Source organism: Egretta garzetta, unplaced genomic scaffold (assembly GCF_000687185.1).
Source record: "Egretta garzetta isolate BGI_Z169 unplaced genomic scaffold, ASM68718v1 scaffold107, whole genome shotgun sequence".
In the NCBI taxonomy this organism is placed as follows: Eukaryota; Metazoa; Chordata; class Aves; order Pelecaniformes; family Ardeidae; genus Egretta; species Egretta garzetta.
The window spans coordinates 702,790-723,769 of NW_009260399.1; the positions used below are offsets into that span (position 1 = coordinate 702,790).

The window sequence follows — 20,980 nt, forward strand, 5'->3', positions numbered from 1 at the left end:
GAGTTTTAAGGATAACAAAACCAGACCCTAAAAGATGGACTCCAAGGCTAAAGAAACCAGAACAACAACAAAAGGGGGAAATAAAGCATGCCAGTGTCATTTCTGTCTGCATCAAGAACCATAAGAGAAGCTTATATTTAAATGCGAGTTGGTAAGCTTGAACTACCAGAGTTACTTTATTTGGGATACATTTTGTAGTTAAAAGCCTCAACAATTTTCAGCTGTTCTGGAAGCCCAAACAGCTTCACTGAAATCACTCGTCCAAGACTCTGTTCCATTCCAGTAGAAGTACTGAATGTTACATTTCAAGGTTCTGGAGCTGACGCTCAGGAAGCTCACGAGTATCATAGCTGGCAGTTACTTCACAACCTTCAGAAGGTGCTGACATTATTACGGAAGGAATTAATATTGTTATATACTTATCTATATATGCACATGTGAATACATAAACACACATATGCACATTTCCAAAATAATATTATACCTTGCATCACAAAAAACTGTCCACATAGATATTAAAGGACACCCTCCTACTGCAATTTGAAGTAGCATCTAGTACTAAGAGCACCATCATTAATGCAAGGTACACAAAACTTTCTTAAAGCCCAGGAATCATCACAGTAACTCTACCCTGGTCACCTTCATTAATGTATTGCCTTAATCAAAATGCATGAGCCACATTTAGGCTCCAGCACACCACTGATAAGAGCCCTCAAATATCAAATTAGAAACCAGAGCTAGTGCAGATCATAAAGTTCACTTAAGGACTCTTAAGCCCCTTCTCATCTTACATCTGATAATCTGGGTAAAACAGCCTTGGTCCACCAAGGCCAATACATGACAGGATCTAGCTATCAGACAGCTTATTCCCTGTGATTCATAGCGCCTGTGGTTACCTGAAGCCTCTGAGACAACAGTTGCTACATTTGTAATGCTAAGAAGTTAGCAAAGAGGCTCTGCACTATCCAACTTGTACCTTGACTTGCCACAAAAGAACTTACATTTGCTGGTCTTCTAGATGGATTCCTAGGACCTAACCAGTGTGTTCCTTGGTCTAACTGGTGGCCTTGTTTCTCAAACCCTAAGCCATGATATTACGTGCGTTCAGTTACGTACACATTGTGTTTAGCAGCTGCTCTGACAAGACTGTTTGACTTACTGGAAAGAGACCCTAAAGACCTGTTTCCAGGTAAAATTAAAGGAGTTAGAACTGTAATCCATAGAACTACATACTGTCCAGAGTACAGCGGAGTCCTACACATACAGAGTAAAGCTAAAGCAAGAGTCTCGCACTCACATATGCACATCACATTTAGAAATGCTAGGTTGTATTTCAGACTTGGGTATTCAAAAGCAAGCTTAATTAGTCTCAATACTTGCCTCGGGATCCTGCCATGAATCCAAGTATAAGAGCCTTTTCTGGCCTTGTAACTTTGTTTGCAGTCTTGAACATTTCCTGTGCAGCATACATTTGCTCCCTCTGCAACAGATACAACAGTTATGAACTCCAGTGGAGAAAACACTGCTAACAGTTACCATATTAACACCCACAGACAAGCATAACAGCAAGATGGAATTCTGTAGACCTACAAAAAGTAAACAACAGAAGTGCCTTAACCTCAAGGCTTTCCCTCTTTAGTGCTTATACCTAACACTTGCAGCAGTGACAAATGAATTCTGAAACTAAAATAAAACCCCACCCTTTAAACGGTTACAGAAACACGTGCTAAGAGACTTAATGTTTACATTATCGATTTTGTGTTCTATATGACATTAGAGGAAAAAAACCCCACCAAAACCAAAACCACCCAGCGGTTCCTCTGCAGTCCAAACCCAAGCTGGCAATTTTTTCTTTAATAAATGAAGCAGAGGTACTGAAAAAGCCACCCAGTTTCTTAAAGTTCAGCTCTTTCAAGCCAGGCTTACAGATGTGCTTAGCAAAGTCTTCAAATCAGTTGCATCTTGAATTAGTTACCTGCTTAACTTCAAGCATGCACATTATATATACTAACAGACCAGCAATAAGAAGCTTCAGGACGTAATTAATTGCTGTTTAATTTAGTTTCCTCCCCACTCTCAGGCTTTAAAAGATGTGTAATGGGGGGGTGTGAGAGAATCAAGAAATAAAAGCTTTTGCCTTAGAATAATTTATTGGTATCTTCTCTCCTACCACTGCAATGACAGGATCCTTTTTGCCAGCTTACATTATACGCAATTGGCCAGGCAACAGCTCTGATGGAAATACACCTTCCAAAATTCTTTATAACAAGTAATACAACACTATTTTACATAATAAATAGAAGTAAATAAAGAAATCTTACTGTAACATTACCACTGCACAACTACAAGTGTTGTCATTGATGTTTTTAAGAAAGCAATGCTAACAAAGCTGCAAACATTTAGTTAGTTTTGGTTATAAAAAAAGCAGCCTCGACCACTCCATGATCCAAAAGCCAGGAACTGCCAACATACCAAACGAGTAATAATAAAAATTTGCATTTTCCAATCTACATCAACAGCAGCAGTCAAAAAGAACCTGATTTTACTTACTGTGAGAGAGAGGCTTTTTTTCGGTGGTGGCTGTTGCTGAGTTTGGGGGGCCACTTGTGGTGCTTGTGCCGCAGGGGAAATGGCAGGAGGTGTGGTAGGTGTCAGGGGTGAGGTAGGTGTAGCTGCAGGCGGATTAGAATTACTATTGTACATGGGTGTTCTTTGTTTGAACTGTGCAGGAAGAGTTGTGGTAGCATTTGGAGCTGCAGGCTCTTCAGTCTGTCTGTTAGTCTGCAAGGCCTCTCGCGCAGAGCCAGCTGCAAAAACCAATCAGGGTAATTAAAACATTATAATCCACAAACAGGGATTAGCATCACCAATGGCTTTTAAAGAAAACTAAAAATTCTGATTATTCTATTTTAGCACCATGATTCAATATGCCACCTAATATCTACATGAAAAATTGAAGAGCTAATGCGCTTTCCACTCGATTATCTTTAGCAATAATTAGACAACTGAGTGACTAGCTGTCCAATATGGATTACACTACATTTAGCATCAAATTTTGCTTAATGGGTATCAGATTTATTAAATTGAAACCTCTTTATTTACTTTCTGGCTTATATTGCTGTAACAACTGTACTCTGACCCTACCAGGATTATTGTTCTACTGTTATGTAGAAGCCAAAACCATGAAAATACCTCCTCAGTTTCTATGTAACAGCAGCTTCCAGAGGAAATGGTAATTAAGTCTCAGCCAGTAACAAATACTTAAACAGGTGACAGAATTAAATGCAGTCTTCACAATTCACGCATTATTTAAATGCTAACTGCTAGAAGGGTTAAAACACCACAGTATTGACAAGTCCTACGTTATTTCTGTTATTTCTCAGAGTTCACCTGCACTTAAGGGAGTTACTATTCCAAACCTGGCTGCAGGTGGAGGTTATATATATGATCAAGTTACTGTGATTTCCTAAGTTACCATCTGTCCAGCAAGCAGCAGTTACCCAGTGCACGATCCAGCCAGTTACATTCTTTTGCAGCTCTTGGATACAGGCACAGCTGTTTAAGCACCTTTCACAAACCTCATGAGGTTTAAGCTAACCTATTCACACTGTGTTCACAGTAGACTAAAAGGCAGATACAGACCAGAGCTATGCTGATGCCTTTCAGATCAGATTTCAGAGAATGAGAGGTCTGTCACTCTCCATCCAGGCGCAGACACAGCTTGGTTTTAACAATATAGCTATTATCCAGTAAGATGTGGAACAGGACAGTGAACGCTTGAGAGGACAAACATTTGCAACAATTAGTTACCCCTTAATCTTGTACAAATCTCTTAAGTTTTATTACTGACTTCCTCTCATGTCAGAGCAACTGACTTGCATAAAGTAACATGTTAATTTTGCAACTTCAGATTATATGAGATCAAATCTGTGGATCTTGTGTGCATTTTATATCAAGGAAACAGTTTGATGTTCCTTGTCCCTAAGAAAAGCTAGATATCCCGCACTCCAGAAGGCAAAAATAAGTTAGAAAAAAAAAAAAACAGAGAACAAAGACAATAGAAAATTTTAAACTAGGCTTTTCCTGCTGTTGAATACAATGCTAAGGCTCTGGAAAATAATACTAACTGCTGACAACACTGATGCACTCTTGGCTGCGTTCTTTCTCGAGATGCCAATTTTCTGCCAGAGAAAGATTTGCATGGGTCTTCAGAGAGATTCTGAACTGTTTCAGGGCCAAGTGAAGTGATCATGTTCTGCATATGCATTTTTCTATAATGACCAACATGCCACAGCTCACATACTTAAAGACAAGCATTACAGTACCAAATCGAAACAACCAAGAGTAAAATAATGCATTAAACTGAAACACTGGTTCTGTTAACTGCAAGGTTTGGTAATGAATCCCAGTCATGCACATCTGTTAGTGCAAACTGATACATTCCGTTAAAACTTCACATGTGGCAGAAAAGGAAAAGTAAAACCAAGTGTGTTAAAATAAAAGGTGTAGAAATACAGGATTTGTATGAATACTATTTTTTACTATAGATAATGTCCAGAATTGAAAATTATGTCGCATTTTTCAAAATATGCAGGAGCTCAGCTGCTATGCATTAGACTTCTATAAAAAGGTAAAAGGAAAATGGATGGCTTGATCCCATCCTGTGTGAAAGCTAATACATACTTGCCTCTAGAAATGTATCTGACTCTTGAAAGCAACCGTTTTGTAAGTGGATGTATGTATAGAGTATATACTCCAGACTTATGTGTATTACTGGTGTCTCTTTAGGGATGAAAAAAAATTATGGATTTTCTATTATAGAGTAAGAGGAAAAAATCCAAACGCTAAATCGCTTTGCTTGCTTGCCTTAACTAGCAGTCATTTTAAGACTCAAGAACAACAAGCATTTTCTTTATTTAGTTTAAATGACATGTCTGGTTACCCAAAACCCAAAGGCTGGGTTCCTGCAACAGATTTTTAAACTGCTAAGGTTAAGTTTCACTGAACTTGAGAGATTGTAGGTTTGTAAATAAGCGAAGAGTTAGACAGAAAAACTGTATAGCGTTGGAGGTATTTAGAATTGGAGGTATTGGGTCCCAAAAGCAAAAAAGCATCTTTTACCTGGCTGTGTTTCAGAGCTTGGGATATATGAGGAAGACGGCACCACACTGGGGGTAGCAGGTAAGTAACTTGTAGAAGGTAGTGCAGGCTCATTGTTCAATGAGCCAAGTTTCTGTAAAACAGAAAGTGTTATAACCATGTGGCATATACTCATGCACTATTTCTGCATTTTAAATACAGTTTCAACATTAGTTCTGCTATGATATTCCTTTTGGGAACTTAATTATGGACTCCTCTGTTAGGGCAAGTTTACCCTTTCAATCCTAACTCCCTATACAAACTTCAGACATTAGAAGTACCCTAGGAGAGAAAAAGCAGCTTTTATTTCCCCAAATTCAGATCGAAGTTGCTTCTGAAGGCACAGTCTGAGCCAGGAAAAAAATACCGTTATGGAGAATGTACTTCTGCAAAGAGTCAAGTTGCTGTTCCTGTGTCCCATTCCTCAGCTGATAGCGTGGAGACCAAATGATGAAATTTGCACAGATGGTACTCTGAAGAATTACACTATAGAAGTAAGTTCTGCCTAAGCAATCATGCTCTTCACTACTAGCAAGCAGAAACCTGTGTTCATTCACAGGCAAAAGGTCTACCAAAATATCACCCAGGAGAATGCAAAGGCCTCTGGGACACGAGCAAGCAGAAGGCAGCAGTAAGAGCACAGGTAAAACCCTGTTTCCACTGAAACAGGCAGTGGACACCAACACGACAGATGTCATCTAGGATCAAGCCAAAGAAAATGCCACATTTTGAGCTTAACTATACGTGATATTGCACACACAGCATAAAGAAAACAGCATGGTATCTCTATGAAGATCTTCACTTTCATCCAATCCAGTCTTACAAATGTAAGGGGTTGAAAGAAGAAAGTTTTTGGGGAATAAGTCTAGCAGACAAATCATTTAAGGCAGCCTTACTAGACAAAAGTAAGATGGATATTCTGTAGAATAGGGAGCTTGCCAAAAGAAGGTACTTCTAGCAGTCTGCAGAAAAACAAGCAATGACCTTCACTCCTGACACAGGCCTACCAACAGCTGCCTATATGTTGGTTTTGGCACGTGTGCCATAGGTTGCTACCCCCATAAGCATGGGACCAACATTGCATGTGCTTACCATTAGGCTCTAGATGAAGAAACATCTGGCTCACTAACCAAACCACAGATCTTTTAAAATAGAGTGCTCTCCAAAGGCAAGCATTGCATGTCAACACAGACTTAAACAGGCAGAGGTAATCATGACCACTTTAAATTTGGAATAAGAGAAGGCACTTAAGATTTGAGATAGATTGTCCCAAGTGGCTTGCAAACACTGGGTGCTGCAGCCTCAAATTATCTACCAGTATCTGAAGAACCCAGCTGTCGAAATTAATTCCAGGCCAATGCTTGCTGGAATAGAACAGTCAGTTTCTAACTCAGAAGTGGGGGGGAAGACCTAACATTCTTGTAAAAGCTACGTCCGGGCTGAGAAACATAAAGCTGCATCATGGTTTTTCCAGTGCGCTGTACCTGAAAGAATAAGGAAAAAAACCCTAAACACAGCTCCCCCACCTCCCACCCCTAACTGAACTGCCTCTAGCAAGAGGTTAGCTTTTTCAGTAGACCCTAAACAACTTTGGGCTGGTTTAAAAAGAAGAAAGAAAAAAAAAAAAAGAAAAAAACCCAACACACAAAAAAAACCCCAAAAAACTGTTAAGAGGAGGAGTGGCCACCTCTGAAATTTATGGGTTTTAAGAAGCACAAGTTTATAAGCCATAAGTAATTTGGACAGAGATCAATTCCACTGTATTGCTCCTTCCCTTTCAGTAGTAATAGGACTGGCTAAGCCTAGTAACCGACAGGTTTGGAGACCTCAGAAAAAGCCACGTTCTGGATTAAGCATCAATTCTCAAAGCTTACAAGCTAAAAATGGAGAAAAGAACCACAGAAGGGTAATAGTGAGCAGGTTCTTTTCTCAAGCCAGAAAACAGGAGAGCTGTAAAGCCTTGGCTGCTTATATTCAGCTAACCCTCCTGGCCAGCAACAAGTGCTCCTCACTTAAGACTTCTGTGGATACTATTCCATGAGGGTCACAAAGGATGCACAGGCAGAGTGAAACCTACAGGAACTCCTGAAAATGATTCTACCTCTCTAGGGCCAGAGAACCCTCCTATCCCTTTCATTTGACAGAAGACTACAATCCTCAGTTACAGAAATGCCATACCCCATCACAAAGTTAAAATAGCAACAAGAAAACAATCAAAAAATTTACCTTCATCCTGCTTTGAATTTTTTTATCTAGTTTAGTGAAAATATACTGGAATTTTGAAATAATTATGTAAAGATTTTTACATTAAGATGCACGTTTCCTCAAGTTAGTAGGATATCATTACAGTGTTTAAGTATTTTAGTATAATGTGCATCACAGTTTACTTCATTTTTGTCCTTGTTAGTTGGTTTTACCTGTGTAGACACAAGGCCAGCAGCATAATCTGGGGTAGCATTTTCTACTACTGTTTCTTCTTTGGCTTGCTTTTCCACAACTTCTGTATCTATTGCATAAAAATAGAAGTTAGTTCAAGGAAGTTCTCTGAAATACTGAATTAGATATACTTCTTCAAACAAAGACATAAAAATGCATTTCTCAAAGTCTGCTAAAATAGGCTTGAAAAGATATATGCTGAAAGGGTGGCAGGTACAGTAATCTTCATACACAATTTTATAATAAACCCAATTATGAACTAAACCACAATGTATTGCCATCAAGATATAGTAACTGAGTAATTAGGCAGAACTGGCTCACTTTGTGACATTAGAAAGCACCAAAACCCAAGCAAAAATTGAATTGCAATTATGATTTTTTTCTGAGATGGTAATTGTGGGCAAACATGCTACCCAATGTATCTTCCTAACATGACTAAGTAGAGCACCGCACTGTCAACTTAAGAGCAGTATATGAGGTATTATTCACCTGTTAAGATGTCTCGGCCAGAATTTTGGAGATTGCTATAAGTTTTTTCAACATTATTTTCAACTATTTTACTTGGCCGCATAGCCAGTGGAAATAAGCATACTAAAATATCTCAGAAGAATTCCAGTACTGAAGCTGCTCATGCCCCTAAGTGCTGCCCAAAGCACAACCAACTAGCTCAATCCTTTCATGCAGCTGAGTGAAGTTATTACCCAGGCACATGGCAATACGATCAGGAGAATTGGGAAGAAAAAAAAAAGTCAAAATACTCCCTTTTTGGTTGGGTTGGTTTTTTATCTTTTTTTCCCTTTTTTAAAGTTTACTGAAGAGAAGTTTTAACAAATGAAAAACAAAATGGTACTACAAATCTAGATCCTATTTGCAGGTACATTAATAGCCTCTGTAAGCAGCATGCTATACCAACCTAATGTCTTTCTTCTTCTCTTTGCTTCACGGCCAGCACCTACCATATCCAGCTCAGAGATATCTAGAAGCTAAAAAGAAAGACCACAGATAACTTAATAACTGTTGTTAAATTTATGTAATTGGTATCTAAATATTGCCCTTTGTTTTTTCTTTAATATATTAATACTTGATGCAAACCAGCATCAGAAATTCACTTTCCATCAGGGAGGAGAAGCAGGAAAGCAAGAGACTAAGAAAGAGTGCACCTACCTTTACTCCTCTTTCTTTGCGCAAAGGTGTTCTTGAAGGAGGAATAGGAGTTCTGTTTCCAGAAGGACTAAATACACTAGGTGCTGAAGTACTCCTGAACGGAGCTTGTTTTGGTATTCCTTTGAGCGGCGCTTAGGGAAGATCAAAAAGGCAACAATTGTAATATATGCTTAATTAGTTATGAAAACAATCATAAGGAGTTCTTTGGCTTTTCCCCTTCTTAACACCCCCCCCCCCCCCCCAACATTTTTATTATGGATATTCTCTCTCACACGCATGTCCCTCAAAGGTCAGATTAAGTTTTACCCTCCAAACAAGGAGTAACAGTCAACCTCTAGGCTAATGCTTGCAACCCCATTCTACAAGAAGTAATCAAACAGGTGCACTACCATCAAAATGTACTTTTCCTACAGACATTGATGCTTTCCTTACTTATAAGAAATAAAATTTTTGAACACATAAAAAGGTATTAGGCATGAATGTTCTGAATCCAATTATTGCCAAAGATGCTCTTTGAACTTTACGATCTAGTTACTTGGTAAAACTGTATTTAATCACAGATTCTTAGCCAGGTTTCTGCGGGGCTAAGGGCTCATAATCTACTGTAAAGGTAAATTACTGCTGCACACAAGGGTCTGAAATTTTGGAGCTGCTGTTTGCACAAGGAGGAGGATCCAACTTCGGTCTATATTGCAAGCAGGAAACCTGCTGTCTCAATACTCAGTAGAAACTGCTACACCCATAAGAAGCTGTTTTCCCCCATATTTACACTGTTACCCTTCTACCTCACATTTAATGTAAGCACTGAAGATGGCATCGTTTCAACTGCTAAAAATTTAGGGACACATACGTATCTATCAGATCTTTGAGCCTGCTGACAATGTCGTCATACCCTACAATTTGAAGATAAACACAGAATTTTAGTCTGAGGTTAGATACCCTGTATCCCTCTAGATGTTGTACTGAAAACCTTTTCACCATAGGACAATCCTCTGACCAATGTGAGTAAGTTGCAGCAGAGTAAACCCCAGCTGGTTCCATAACTCGTACTTCTAGAGACCACCTGGCTCTAAATGCCAATTCTAAAAACTAACTTTACTAGTTCAAAAGCTAAAAAGAATGCCAAGAAGAACTAACAGTCAATTTCTATACTGGGACAACTTTTAGTTCAAATTACAACTACACTTTCCGCATTTCCTGCATGAACATATGGCCAACTTTGGTGCTCAAAACCACACCTTAAATAGCCTGAACACAAAGTGCTTCACAGCTTCTAGCCAGCACACCAATAAATCACTCAAGTTTTACACCTCAGCATCATATTGGTGGTCAGAAAAGTTATACCTGTGCATTGATTTGATGTAACTAATTTTGAACCCTCCCTTTAACCCCCAGTATCAGTACAGGCTGGGGGAAGAAAGGATCGAGAGCAGCCCTGCCGAGAGGGACTTGGGGGTGCTGGTGGATGAAAGGCTGGACATGAGCCGGCAATGTGCGCTGGCAGCCCAGAAGGCCAACTGTACTCTGGGCTGCATCAGGAGAAGCGTGGCCAGCAGGTCGAGGGAGGGGATTCTGCCCCTCTGCTCTGCCCTGGTGAGACCTCACCTAGAGTACTGCGTCCAGCTCTGGAGCCCTCAGCACAAGAAGGACATGGAACTGTTGGAGTGGGTCCAGAGGAGGGCCACAAAAATGATCTGGGGGCTGGAGCACCTCTCCTATGAGGACAGGCTGAGGGAGTTGGGCTTGTTCAGCCTGGAGAAGAGAAGGCTGCAGGGAGACCTGATTGTGCCCTTTCAGTACCTAAAGGGGGCCTATAGGAAAGATGGGGAAAATCTTTTTAGTAGGGTCAGCTGTGACAGGACAAGGGGTAATGGTTTTAAACTGAAGCAGGGTAGGTTTAGACTAGATATAAGGAAGAAATTCTTTACAATGAGGGTGGTAAAACACTGGAACAGGTTGCCCAGAGAGGTAGTGGAGGCCCTATCCCTGGAAACATTCAAGGCCAGGGTGGACAGGGCTCTGAGCAACCTGATCTAGTTAGCGGTGTCCCTGCTCACTGCAGGGGTGTTGGACTAGATGACCTCTAGGGGTCCCTTCCAACCCAAAACATTCTATGATTCTATGATTCTTGCTCCTAGTCAAAAACTTATTTGAAAAATTCAAGCAGTTTGGGAACTTCAGCAAACAGTTAAAAATCTATTAATGCAAAGTTTAAGAATGATTTTAAATCTCTCTCATGTCCATTAAATAGAAGCCGCTGCACAACCTTGGCTGCAGAGAGCACACTGTCCTCTCTTCTTTCTCCATGCAGAATTATACGATTACAAGACAATTTCAGTCTACTTCACAGCATTTCAAAGAGCACAGCAGATTACTGTGATCCACTCTGCTCCCTTTTGGAGCAACATGGCTTAGTCAGGAGTTATTCCTGGACTGATGCAAATTAAATTCTTACCAAAGTCTACAGGCATGATCTAGCTGCATACATTTTAGAAGCATGGCAGATATACTTGCCATTTAAGAAAAACCCCACACTCTTGTTCTTTCTGACAAGATATGTCAGAAGCATTTAAATATCAGGAGAGAGGGAGGCAGAAAGGGAAAAATCCTTTGGTTCAAAAAGAATTAAGTTTTTGTAAAAACTAGATGGTAATTTTATTCTTCATCAAGGCTATTTTATCAGATTTTCTTTCCAGGAAGTGAGCCATACTTGTCGTATCTATCTTTTTGACCAGTCCCCTGCCTTTGGCATGGAAAGGCACTCCTGCAGTCTTCTTGAGCTGTTGTGCAGTTTCTGTTGCTAAAAAGAAAAAAGGCTTTAGTTATTACAGAATCTATGCTGAAAAAATACAATACACTGCTTCCTATATAAAATATTATTAACTACTACATTAAAGATGGGAATAGCAACAAAGAAAAGAATTATATCTTAATTAAAAAACAGGTCATTTATGTGAGGTAAGCACAGGATTTGGAGAAAATGCAAAATCAATATGACTATGCAACTGACAAGATGGTCTAAGCTAAAAGAAATTATCGGAGTAGACAATTTACTAGTTAGAGATTGAAATAATTAAAAGGAAGTTCTAGGTAACATCATTGTATTTAACCAGACCAACTACTCAAGTCACATGCAACAAAGCAGCAAGCTGCTGCAACAGAACAGCAGGTAAACTATTTTAAGATCACTTAGTTCAAACAGCTAACAATACGTATATGTACACATATATTGCCTTTTGTTAGAGAAAACCCTCTTGGTTTTCACACCCTGTATAAGCATACTGAGCAAAAGAAAGCATTAATTAGCAGCTCTTGCTCCCTGTTGCAAAAACATATGGCAAAATAAAACTAGGTTCTGATTCCAGTTTTCTTTCAGAAGCTTTAACCAAAGCTGTCCCTCACAAGTCTTCACAACTAACTGACTGTTAAATACACTCATGAGAGAATATATCTCTGCTTAAAAAAGCTACAGTTTTTCATATGCCTTGAAATCTGAACAGCATTTAAATAAAGATTAGCATTTTAATGTAATCATGGCCGGAATGACTTGCACCTGCTCTTCCACACATATCAGTCTATCAAAGAAAAAAAAAAAGTCAGCCAGCAAAGCTCTTATAACAGAAAATTTTAAGGTACATCCCCATACTGGAGAATAAGACTGAATATAAATTTTCCTCTAATTTGTTACTCAATTTATCAACTAGCTGTAATACTACTTACACTTCTGCAAGAGTTCAGCTCTGAGAGTGGCACTTTTAGGTTTCCTTTTCAGCTGGAAGTGTTTCACTGGGGGAGTAAGTGGCCCAGCTAGTGTTGTCAAGGCATTTTTGTTTAAGTATTGGCATTCCAACGGCAACATAGCTGAAGTTTCACATTCACTTACTGCATAAAGAGTTAACACAGTACACATGGGTATTAGCACCTCTTTGATAGCTAATTACAAAACATTTTACAACTGGACTGTATGGGTGTTTTAAAATTTTAGATTACTTGTTTAATCACCAAGTGTAATTTAGTTCTAATTATTGCACAGTATATAGGATGTTTTCTAAATTAGCTTCATAAGAGCTTCCATGTTAATTATTCCTAGTCCAACTTAAATATGCTACTATTGTCAAAGAAGATAAAAATGATTGAATTCCAAGATTCCTTAAAAATTACACATAAAAAGGAAACTAGCAAACAAAAGTCCAAACCAGAAGTGTGAACAGACAAACAATCATTTGTTTATAGCAAGAAAACAAAATGCTTCCACCTCCAAGTTGTTTCATTATTGGTCTGCTGCAATCCTAACTCCAAGACCACGTCTGCCCGTTGATGCCCAAAGGCTTTTTCTAGGCAACGAGCAGCTTTGCCTCACCATTTACTACATTGTTTGAAGCAGCAACTGTGCAAGTGCCTGAGCCAGTATTTTCAGCTGGAAGGCAATCTGTAACTAGTCGGACATCAGCAGCATAACTTCTTGGAATCAGTCACCCCCACAGCACCTATCATTTGTTGCGTAGAGGGGGGACTTCCAGCAGAGAGGCACCACACCTGCCCAGTACAACAGCGGTGCTTCCCCACACGTGAAGCTGTCTGCACAAGCGCTGCAGAAACAGAGCCTTACTGTCACCTTTGGTACTACAACATATGAGACAGAGCAATACATGAAAAACCTCAACTTACTATGCTGCAGTCAGTCAGTTATTACCCGTCAGTGCACAAACAGCCTGTCTATGACACTAATGAATCCACATTAACTTGCGTGTTGCCCTTCACACACACTCAGGGTAATACCTGACATGCAAGCTCTGACGATGTGTGAAAAGATAATTTAAGAAGTTACCATTCCTCAAATATCACAGTTCCCGGTCCAGTAACATGCCAGGTCATGAACTGTGGCAGTTAAGAGACAAGACATACTGCTTGTCCTGATACCAGTACTGTTAAGATAACCTGTCGTTTCACAGGCAAACTTGTTATTTCTGAAAAAGGCATCATATTTCCATAATTTTCACCAACAGAAAGGCTTACCTTTTTCTCTAAGCTCTCCTAAAATATCTTGAACATTGGGATTCTGTTCTTCAAGATCAAGGTTAAGGGAGCCAGTATCTGGAAAGGATTTTAAAATATCAGCTACCATTAAGACCCAGGGGTCTGAATCCAAGGTAGCGAGCTGGATAATTTCAGTCAGTGCCCCTTTCATCTAACAAAAAAAGAAAAAGAAAATCAGCCAATTGGAAACAGTTTTAAACAGGTTATAGTTGGATTTTTTTTACTTTAAAAAAGACACTAGTGTAAACATGCACAATGTTTTACTATGGGGGAAGGGAAGAGGGAAGACTGCTTCAACACAGTTGTTATACATTAACTCTAGAACTAAGTAAAGAATGAACCAGGATATTTTTTTTTATATTGCTTTGGTTTGAGCTTTTGGTAGCTCAAAGCTTTATTTGGCACTGAACATTTTTACTACAAACAAGAGGTCAGATCCTTAAGTTACTGTCAGCTTACGTTCCACACTTATACTCCCAGGGTACCCACATCTTATATTCAGCGATAAGAACATGCAACTGGAATTTGTTAAGTTATTTAGAACAGGCATCTAAATGAAGATGTGCCTCTTTCTGGGCTACATAATAATACAGCAGACAGACTATATCTGCATTATATGAACATAAACTAAGCCCTGAAAAATTTTACTTAAGTTTAGGCAAAAGTAATGTGCTTCATGCTAATCAAAACTGTATTGTTTGACGAAAACGACATAATACAGAAGTAGACCCAGCCCTCTAATATGCCACAGGTAACAAGATTTTCCATCTACCCAAAGTTTCTACAGTCAGAAAAAAGTTATTTTTGTCTAAGCACCTATCTTGAAAAAGGGAAAATAATGCATAAGATTAATAAAAAAACTTCATTGTCACAGTAATTTTTTTTAATTACTGATCAACATGTTTACTGGCCCTATGAAATGAAATAAAAATCAGGGTGACTACAGTCAGGGGTTTACACAGTGAATCTCTTAAATTAGTTGTTTTACTTCAGACACGGCTAAGTTTAAACCCCACATATAAAGACTGAACACTTGTTGCTTTTTTTCCTTAAGTAAACTCTCATGTAAGCATTAAAAGCATTAGCTTCACAGAACTAAGGTGTTTGGCATGTACTGTGCATCTATCTAAGCCACAATACATAACAGTAAAATTAAGTGTTTAGACATACTCTTATCTGTACGGTATTAACACTGAAGAATTTACAAGCAAGTATAAGGACATACTTGAATTCTGATTTTTTACAACCCATTGTGGCGCATACAGCTTAGTCACAGTCTACATGTTTCTGAACACAGGGAGACAAGCAAAAGATGCATCTTCACCTTTATGCTTTATTTCTTCCCCCTTTTTTTTAGAACCAGCTTTTTCTTACATGAAAAAGTTCAATAAAAATAAGCTTACTCTACTCAGTACTTACTACTCAACTTACTGCAACTAAGAAATAAAAGTTAAATTTCTGCTCTCCATTTTTCCTCCCAAGCACTTTTAAAGCTCAGAGGCAGACAAACATTGACATGTCTCAATTCCTTTCACCCACACAACGTTCTTGCCCTCTCACTTTAGGAAGTTTTACAAGTGCATGATAGGCACAGTTTGCCCTTTACCCCTTGTGTATTTTAATGCTCATAGTAATGTGCTTGTGAAACGAACCAGATCAGTTCATCTGAGCAAAACCTAGCACCTCATTGTAGCTCTAAGCTTGATCAGTCCCTTGGTGTGGCCAACTACAGTCATAAAAACACTAGAACCACAAAAAGAGCAGAGCAGAAAGGAGACACTACAACAGTCAGTTACCATTTTCATCAGCACAACTGACTTGCTTTGGATTAAACTGACCCCATAAACATGACCACACACATGTCAAATATAACCAACACTTACCCAATGGAGACAATCAATTTCTAAGGTTCTAGTCTTTGTTGTCCTTCATTGCTCATTTCTTTCTCCTTAAACATGAAAAACTCACCTAGACTCCACACAGACTTGTCAATCTCTCTGTTCTAACCCAAAACCACTCATCAGAAGTCACTTCTACTGCAGTGGATGAGTATGAATACTATCAAAACAAATTCCTTCATTCTCCTATCTATCCTATAGGAATTACAGTACTGATTTACACAAAACACCTGAAAATCTAAAAAATGCCACAAGAGCTGATGAAGCTATGGCTTATTTATCGCTCTTTTACAAGCCTTTATCAGGCCACCACTAATGCGTGGTGTATCAGGCAATAGTTGGAGGAAAGATGTCGCCTGTATCCTCCCAATTTACCCTTCATATCTGTTCCACAAAACTCCTCTTTGTACCAAAAATTCACAGAGCTACATGCCTATACTATGTGCGCTCCTATGGAGCTCCTGTCTGGGCATGTCACATCCACACCACTCTCAGGGCAGCTAAAGTTCAGGCAACCTACTTATGCCACAACCCACCACTTCACATAACTTGGGTTCCTTCAAGAAATGAGCCCAGAAACAACTTGCTTGCCTAGCACTGTGCAAATAACATTATCACAAGGCCTCATGGCAGAAAGAACACTGTGAAAAAACAGCCACCGACACACACACAGGGAAAGCGAAGCACACCAACACGTCCTGTGAGCTAATGAGAGACCTTGTCTGAATATGGGTTTGCATTTAACAAGCCTGGATTTGAGTTTTGACTCAGGTTTGCCTTCAAATGGCAACTTAAATATATGTTCCCAGCTCGCTGTTGAACTGGCAGCTGAAAAAAGTTTCATTTGTGGTTTAAGAATGCATGAAATGCAACTCAAAATAACAGAGAATCCTACATATAGTTTTTCAGTTACTTTACGGAGCACAGCCATAATCCCAAGCTTCTGATTTGTATAAATTGCAACACTGGGTCAGTAAGTGTCCCATCAGCTTCAACCGGCATCTTGTTAAGCATGAATATCAAGATCTGATGCAACATGTTCTGGCATTTCTGTCATCTAAAACTTAAGGATCTTAAGTATTTTTCTCAGCCTGCTGGCACACACCAAAAAAAAAAAAAAGCATAGGGCTTGACTAGAAACATCTAACAAGAAAGGATCAGGCAGGATGGAAAAAGTCTGGGAAAAGAGACAAAGGGAGATTAATAATGGCTCGGCAGGAAGAATACACAAACAGCACCGTGGGAAGGCGTAAAAAAGGAAATGTTACTAGAAACACACAAAGTGATAGCTCCAGGATGATTTGCAAAGAATTCCCATTCATTTGCTTTATATTATGCCTAGATTAATATATGTGACTATACCTTTAGACAATTGCATCAACAGTTTGCTAATAAACCCAATCAAGTTTTAATCTTTCAGGGGCCATAGAGAAGGTGATATTTAATAGGTACCTCTATTATTATAGAGCATTTTCATTAAGCTAAAAGCATTGGCTGGGAAGTAAAGTATTATCGTTTAAATGATACAAAACTAGGATGGATCAAATATCACTGTTGTGTATGTTTTGTATTCCAACCATGTAGAAAAAAGTAGAAGTGGCCAAGAGTACCATTAGATTAAAATATACCACATTACATCACAGAAAAATTAAGAACACTAAATGCAGGCCAGAAAGATGCACAGCAGCCTGCCTGTTCTGAACACAGAGGGAAAGGAAAGTGTCATATGCACTAGTACCCCACCGTTCCCACTGCATGAACAGAGGGCTCCCAATTCACCTAAGCAAGCAAGAAGAGTCTTGACTTTTGCTCTTGCAGCTACTGTAGTAAAAGGGCAGGCCACTGCCAGGATAGGCAGCATCTTCCTCTCAAGGTAATGCAGAGTGCACATAAGCACACGGTCCTCATTCCTGACTTAGCTGTAACATCACAGTCTAACCCTGAACAATTAAATGAAAATGCTGGCACAAAAAGAAAACTTGCGCTTGTCACTGTGAATCGGGTTTACAAGAATATAATATACAAAATAAACAGAAGTAACTGTTCTGCCAAATTCACAACTGAAACGCTGGTCAGCACTACACTGAGCTTTAGGCATCATTTCAAATAGGCATGATTACGTGGAAAAAAATTAGCAGATGAAAAGCTGGGGGGCAGGGAGATTCAAGAGTTAGCAAGTTCTGCCCAGCAAATTACAGCGGGAAATGGTATTTCTGATAACTGCCTATAAAACACACTTAACTTAAAATGAAAATTGGAGCCAAAATTTAGGTTTATTACCTATCCCACATGAGTATTACGAGGATTAAGTCACTTGTATCTATACAATATTTGAAGTGTTGAATGAAAACATTATGAAAATTGAAGGATATTATATTTGAGGAAAAACATAAACACTTAAGCACTAAGCTTTCAAGAGAGCTCATTGAAGACTCCCTTGTCTACTGAGGCTTTCACAGAGATTCAGAAAGGGCCAGCAGCCAATTAACCCCCTTCTAAACCAAATACCGCCACACTTTTCTTGATTCCCATGTAACTTTACTCAGATGTCTGCTCCCAAATGGTTTCCATATTATCCTATGCCTCAGTGGAAATGCTATTATAGCAAAAACAAAAAAAATTATTTTGAAAAGAAAATAACCAAGTTCAATCTGTTACCTAGAGAGGGGAATATCTTTTAATGTGTTACATAACAAAACAGTTAACATACTCTGCATCCACTATCAAGATTCCCAAAACTTTACAAAGCTGGTACAATATATTTTCCAATACTATTAAGTTTCCAAATGCCAGCTCAGTCTTTCTCACACATGATCGATATAGACTGGCACATGGTGTGGAAAACAACACACATGACTTTCCAAAGAGGCTAATGAAGTACTTTCACAGTTAAGTTTAATCATTTTCAGATATGGGAGTGATTTCCAAATGATGAATTTCACTTCCAGAAAGCTACAAGTATCCTATACTGGTGTATATTCTGCTCCACAATACACTGGGCAGAGAATACTGTAGAGGAGTACACACCACAGCACACATATACCGAACACAAACACATACGTACAGGGTATCATAGGTAAGATACCCAATGCTATTTAAAATATCCCAAATCTCGACAGTAAGTGACCTAACAAATCTTCACAAATACAACCTATTTTAGCATACTCACCACAAATGATCAGTACCTGACAAGACAACATCCCTTTCAGTCAGCAGTTTGGCTACAACAGCTATTTTTACCATTTATAGAAAGAAGTCTATAATGATAATTGCAGACATACTAACAATGTTAAGGGTTTCTGCCTCATGATTTTTTCATTTTTAAAAACTTTTTTAAGCCTTTTCTCTCAGTTAAAAAAAAGTTGCATGCCCATGAAATAATTAAAATATTATAGGTACTTTTCAAAGGACTGAAAACATGCTAAATCCCTAGATCTTGACCAAGTGTGCTCTGTTTACAGTGAAAGATTAAATTTATGATTGAATTCACAAACTCTACCAAAGAAGTGAAAAAAAATCACACTATTTTTTGTTACAGCAGTAACACGAGCTTTATATTTGGAACACAACTGGTAATTTTAACAATACACTAAAAGGCACAGCATCCGAGCTGGTCTTCTTTAGATACACTTTATCGCCATGACTAACAAAAGCACAGATCAAGTAAAGTTGCTGGCTACCATCTTCCTCAGAATCAGTTTAAGAAGTTCTTTTACCCATCCAGTGAACACTCTTGCAGCATTTCAACAAATAATTTCAGTTTGCTTGAATACTGCTCCCTCAGAGAATTAGCATGAGTGTTATTTATGAAGGTCCCTAAGCTTTTTAAAGCTCTTTTCAATCTAAAAACATCACTAATTTGTTAGCTTTTTCTAAACATTGCAATACTAATTTCTTCCAAGCTACTGGGATTTTCACACTACTTCAGAAGAATTTTGCATACTCAGTGTTCATGTGAGCTTAAGCATAGCTCCCCATCCCCCTTTCTGGCCTTGGTTATTTTGTTTGTCCAAAACACAACTGCATTTGTCACGCACAAGGCAGACAGCTTGCACACTGGACAGTATGAATATCATGTTTTAAAAATTAAAAGTAAACATGCTGAACAAGATTTTTTTTTTTTTTTTTTTAAAGTTGCACGTAACACAGTGATCAATCATGCAGATGCATGTGGCAGGACAGATGCCAACATACACTAAACTATTGCTTAAATGTCATGCTTGCGCATTTTCAGCTTAGAAGTACACAGAAGCTGAGCATATAATAATCCAAGTTACATATCATCTCCCCACACCCTACCTAGCCTATTAAGCCTAAGCAGCAGCTGTGTCCTAGCCAAGAGAGAGACTAGTGCAAGCACAGCTGAGGATACTCTACACGAGAAGGTGAGGATTAACTATGCACCACCTCCATGCCTGTTACCAGGAACCAATACCATACACAGCGGGAGTAGGGGAGGAATTCCTCAAACCTGGCTAAAGAAACTTAAATGTTTCCCAACCATTCTCCAACTATCGCCCCAAATATCGGTAGCTGCCTACTGGCAAGAATAAGCCAGCTGCAAATGAGCTATGGTCCAGGGCCAAATGAATAAGCTTTTCTGGATCTATAATGATTGCTTGCAGAGCCAGCCAGCTTATTAGCTGTGGTAGGACAGTAAAGGAGAGCACCAGCTGTTCCCAGAAAGGTAAAAAGAAGCCAAAAAAGCATGACAATAATCCTCAAGCAAGACCTGACTGCCAGAAGGTGGGGAAAAGCACTGTTCATTGCAGACCCCAGATCTTCCATTCCCAAAGTTTCAGCACTTGCTGCTGTCCTTCCTAAAGCTGAGATGTTCCACTTGGGACACCTACACAGCTGCCAGTATTAAGGAATAAGAGCAAAGCAAGCCTAACACACATGACTGTTCCTAAACGATTATGCCCCTCTGTCCTAATCCTAGAACGACTACTGCTTCAGAAAACCCTCATTCCCCAAAGGCACCTAAACTGTACCAAAACACAGCCCTACAACTATAAGTCCGTGTGGAGGCATAAAATAGGTTACAGGTTGAAACTGCTTTCTAAAGACTAGTGCCAACCAGAGATTCCCCGAAGAGCGGGAGGAGGAGGAGGAGCAGCAGCAAAGCTTCCACTCCACTCGCTCCCTTATCACGGGGAACCTGAGCGCTTTCCCTCACACCGAGTCCTCCGAGCTGGGCCTCAAGGGACCGCTCTGCCAGACCTTCCTCCCCATCCCCGTCCAAGAAAGGCTGCAAGGAAGAAGCGGGGATGTCTGTGGGCACCAGCCCCGCTGCACGCCCAGCG

General features: G+C 39.3%; 1 protein-coding gene across 2 annotated transcripts in view; it reads right to left on the minus strand.

The window, feature by feature from the left end:
- The window catches only part of NELFA (negative elongation factor complex member A), a 25,757-nt gene that overhangs the window by 3,743 nt on the left and 1,034 nt on the right, over positions 1–20,980 (minus strand). For both annotated transcript variants that reach the window (XM_035898658.1, XM_009643184.2), the window contains 9 exons: positions 13,756–13,927; positions 12,460–12,621; positions 11,450–11,539; positions 8,740–8,870; positions 8,489–8,558; positions 7,557–7,645; positions 5,122–5,233; positions 2,551–2,807; positions 1,381–1,480 (listed from right to left, as the gene is read on the minus strand). In XM_035898658.1, coding sequence (XP_035754551.1) covers positions 1,381–1,480; positions 2,551–2,807; positions 5,122–5,233; positions 7,557–7,645; positions 8,489–8,558; positions 8,740–8,870; positions 11,450–11,539; positions 12,460–12,621; positions 13,756–13,927 — 1,183 coding nt within the window. The remainder of the gene's footprint in view (positions 1–1,380; positions 1,481–2,550; positions 2,808–5,121; positions 5,234–7,556; positions 7,646–8,488; positions 8,559–8,739; positions 8,871–11,449; positions 11,540–12,459; positions 12,622–13,755; positions 13,928–20,980) is intronic.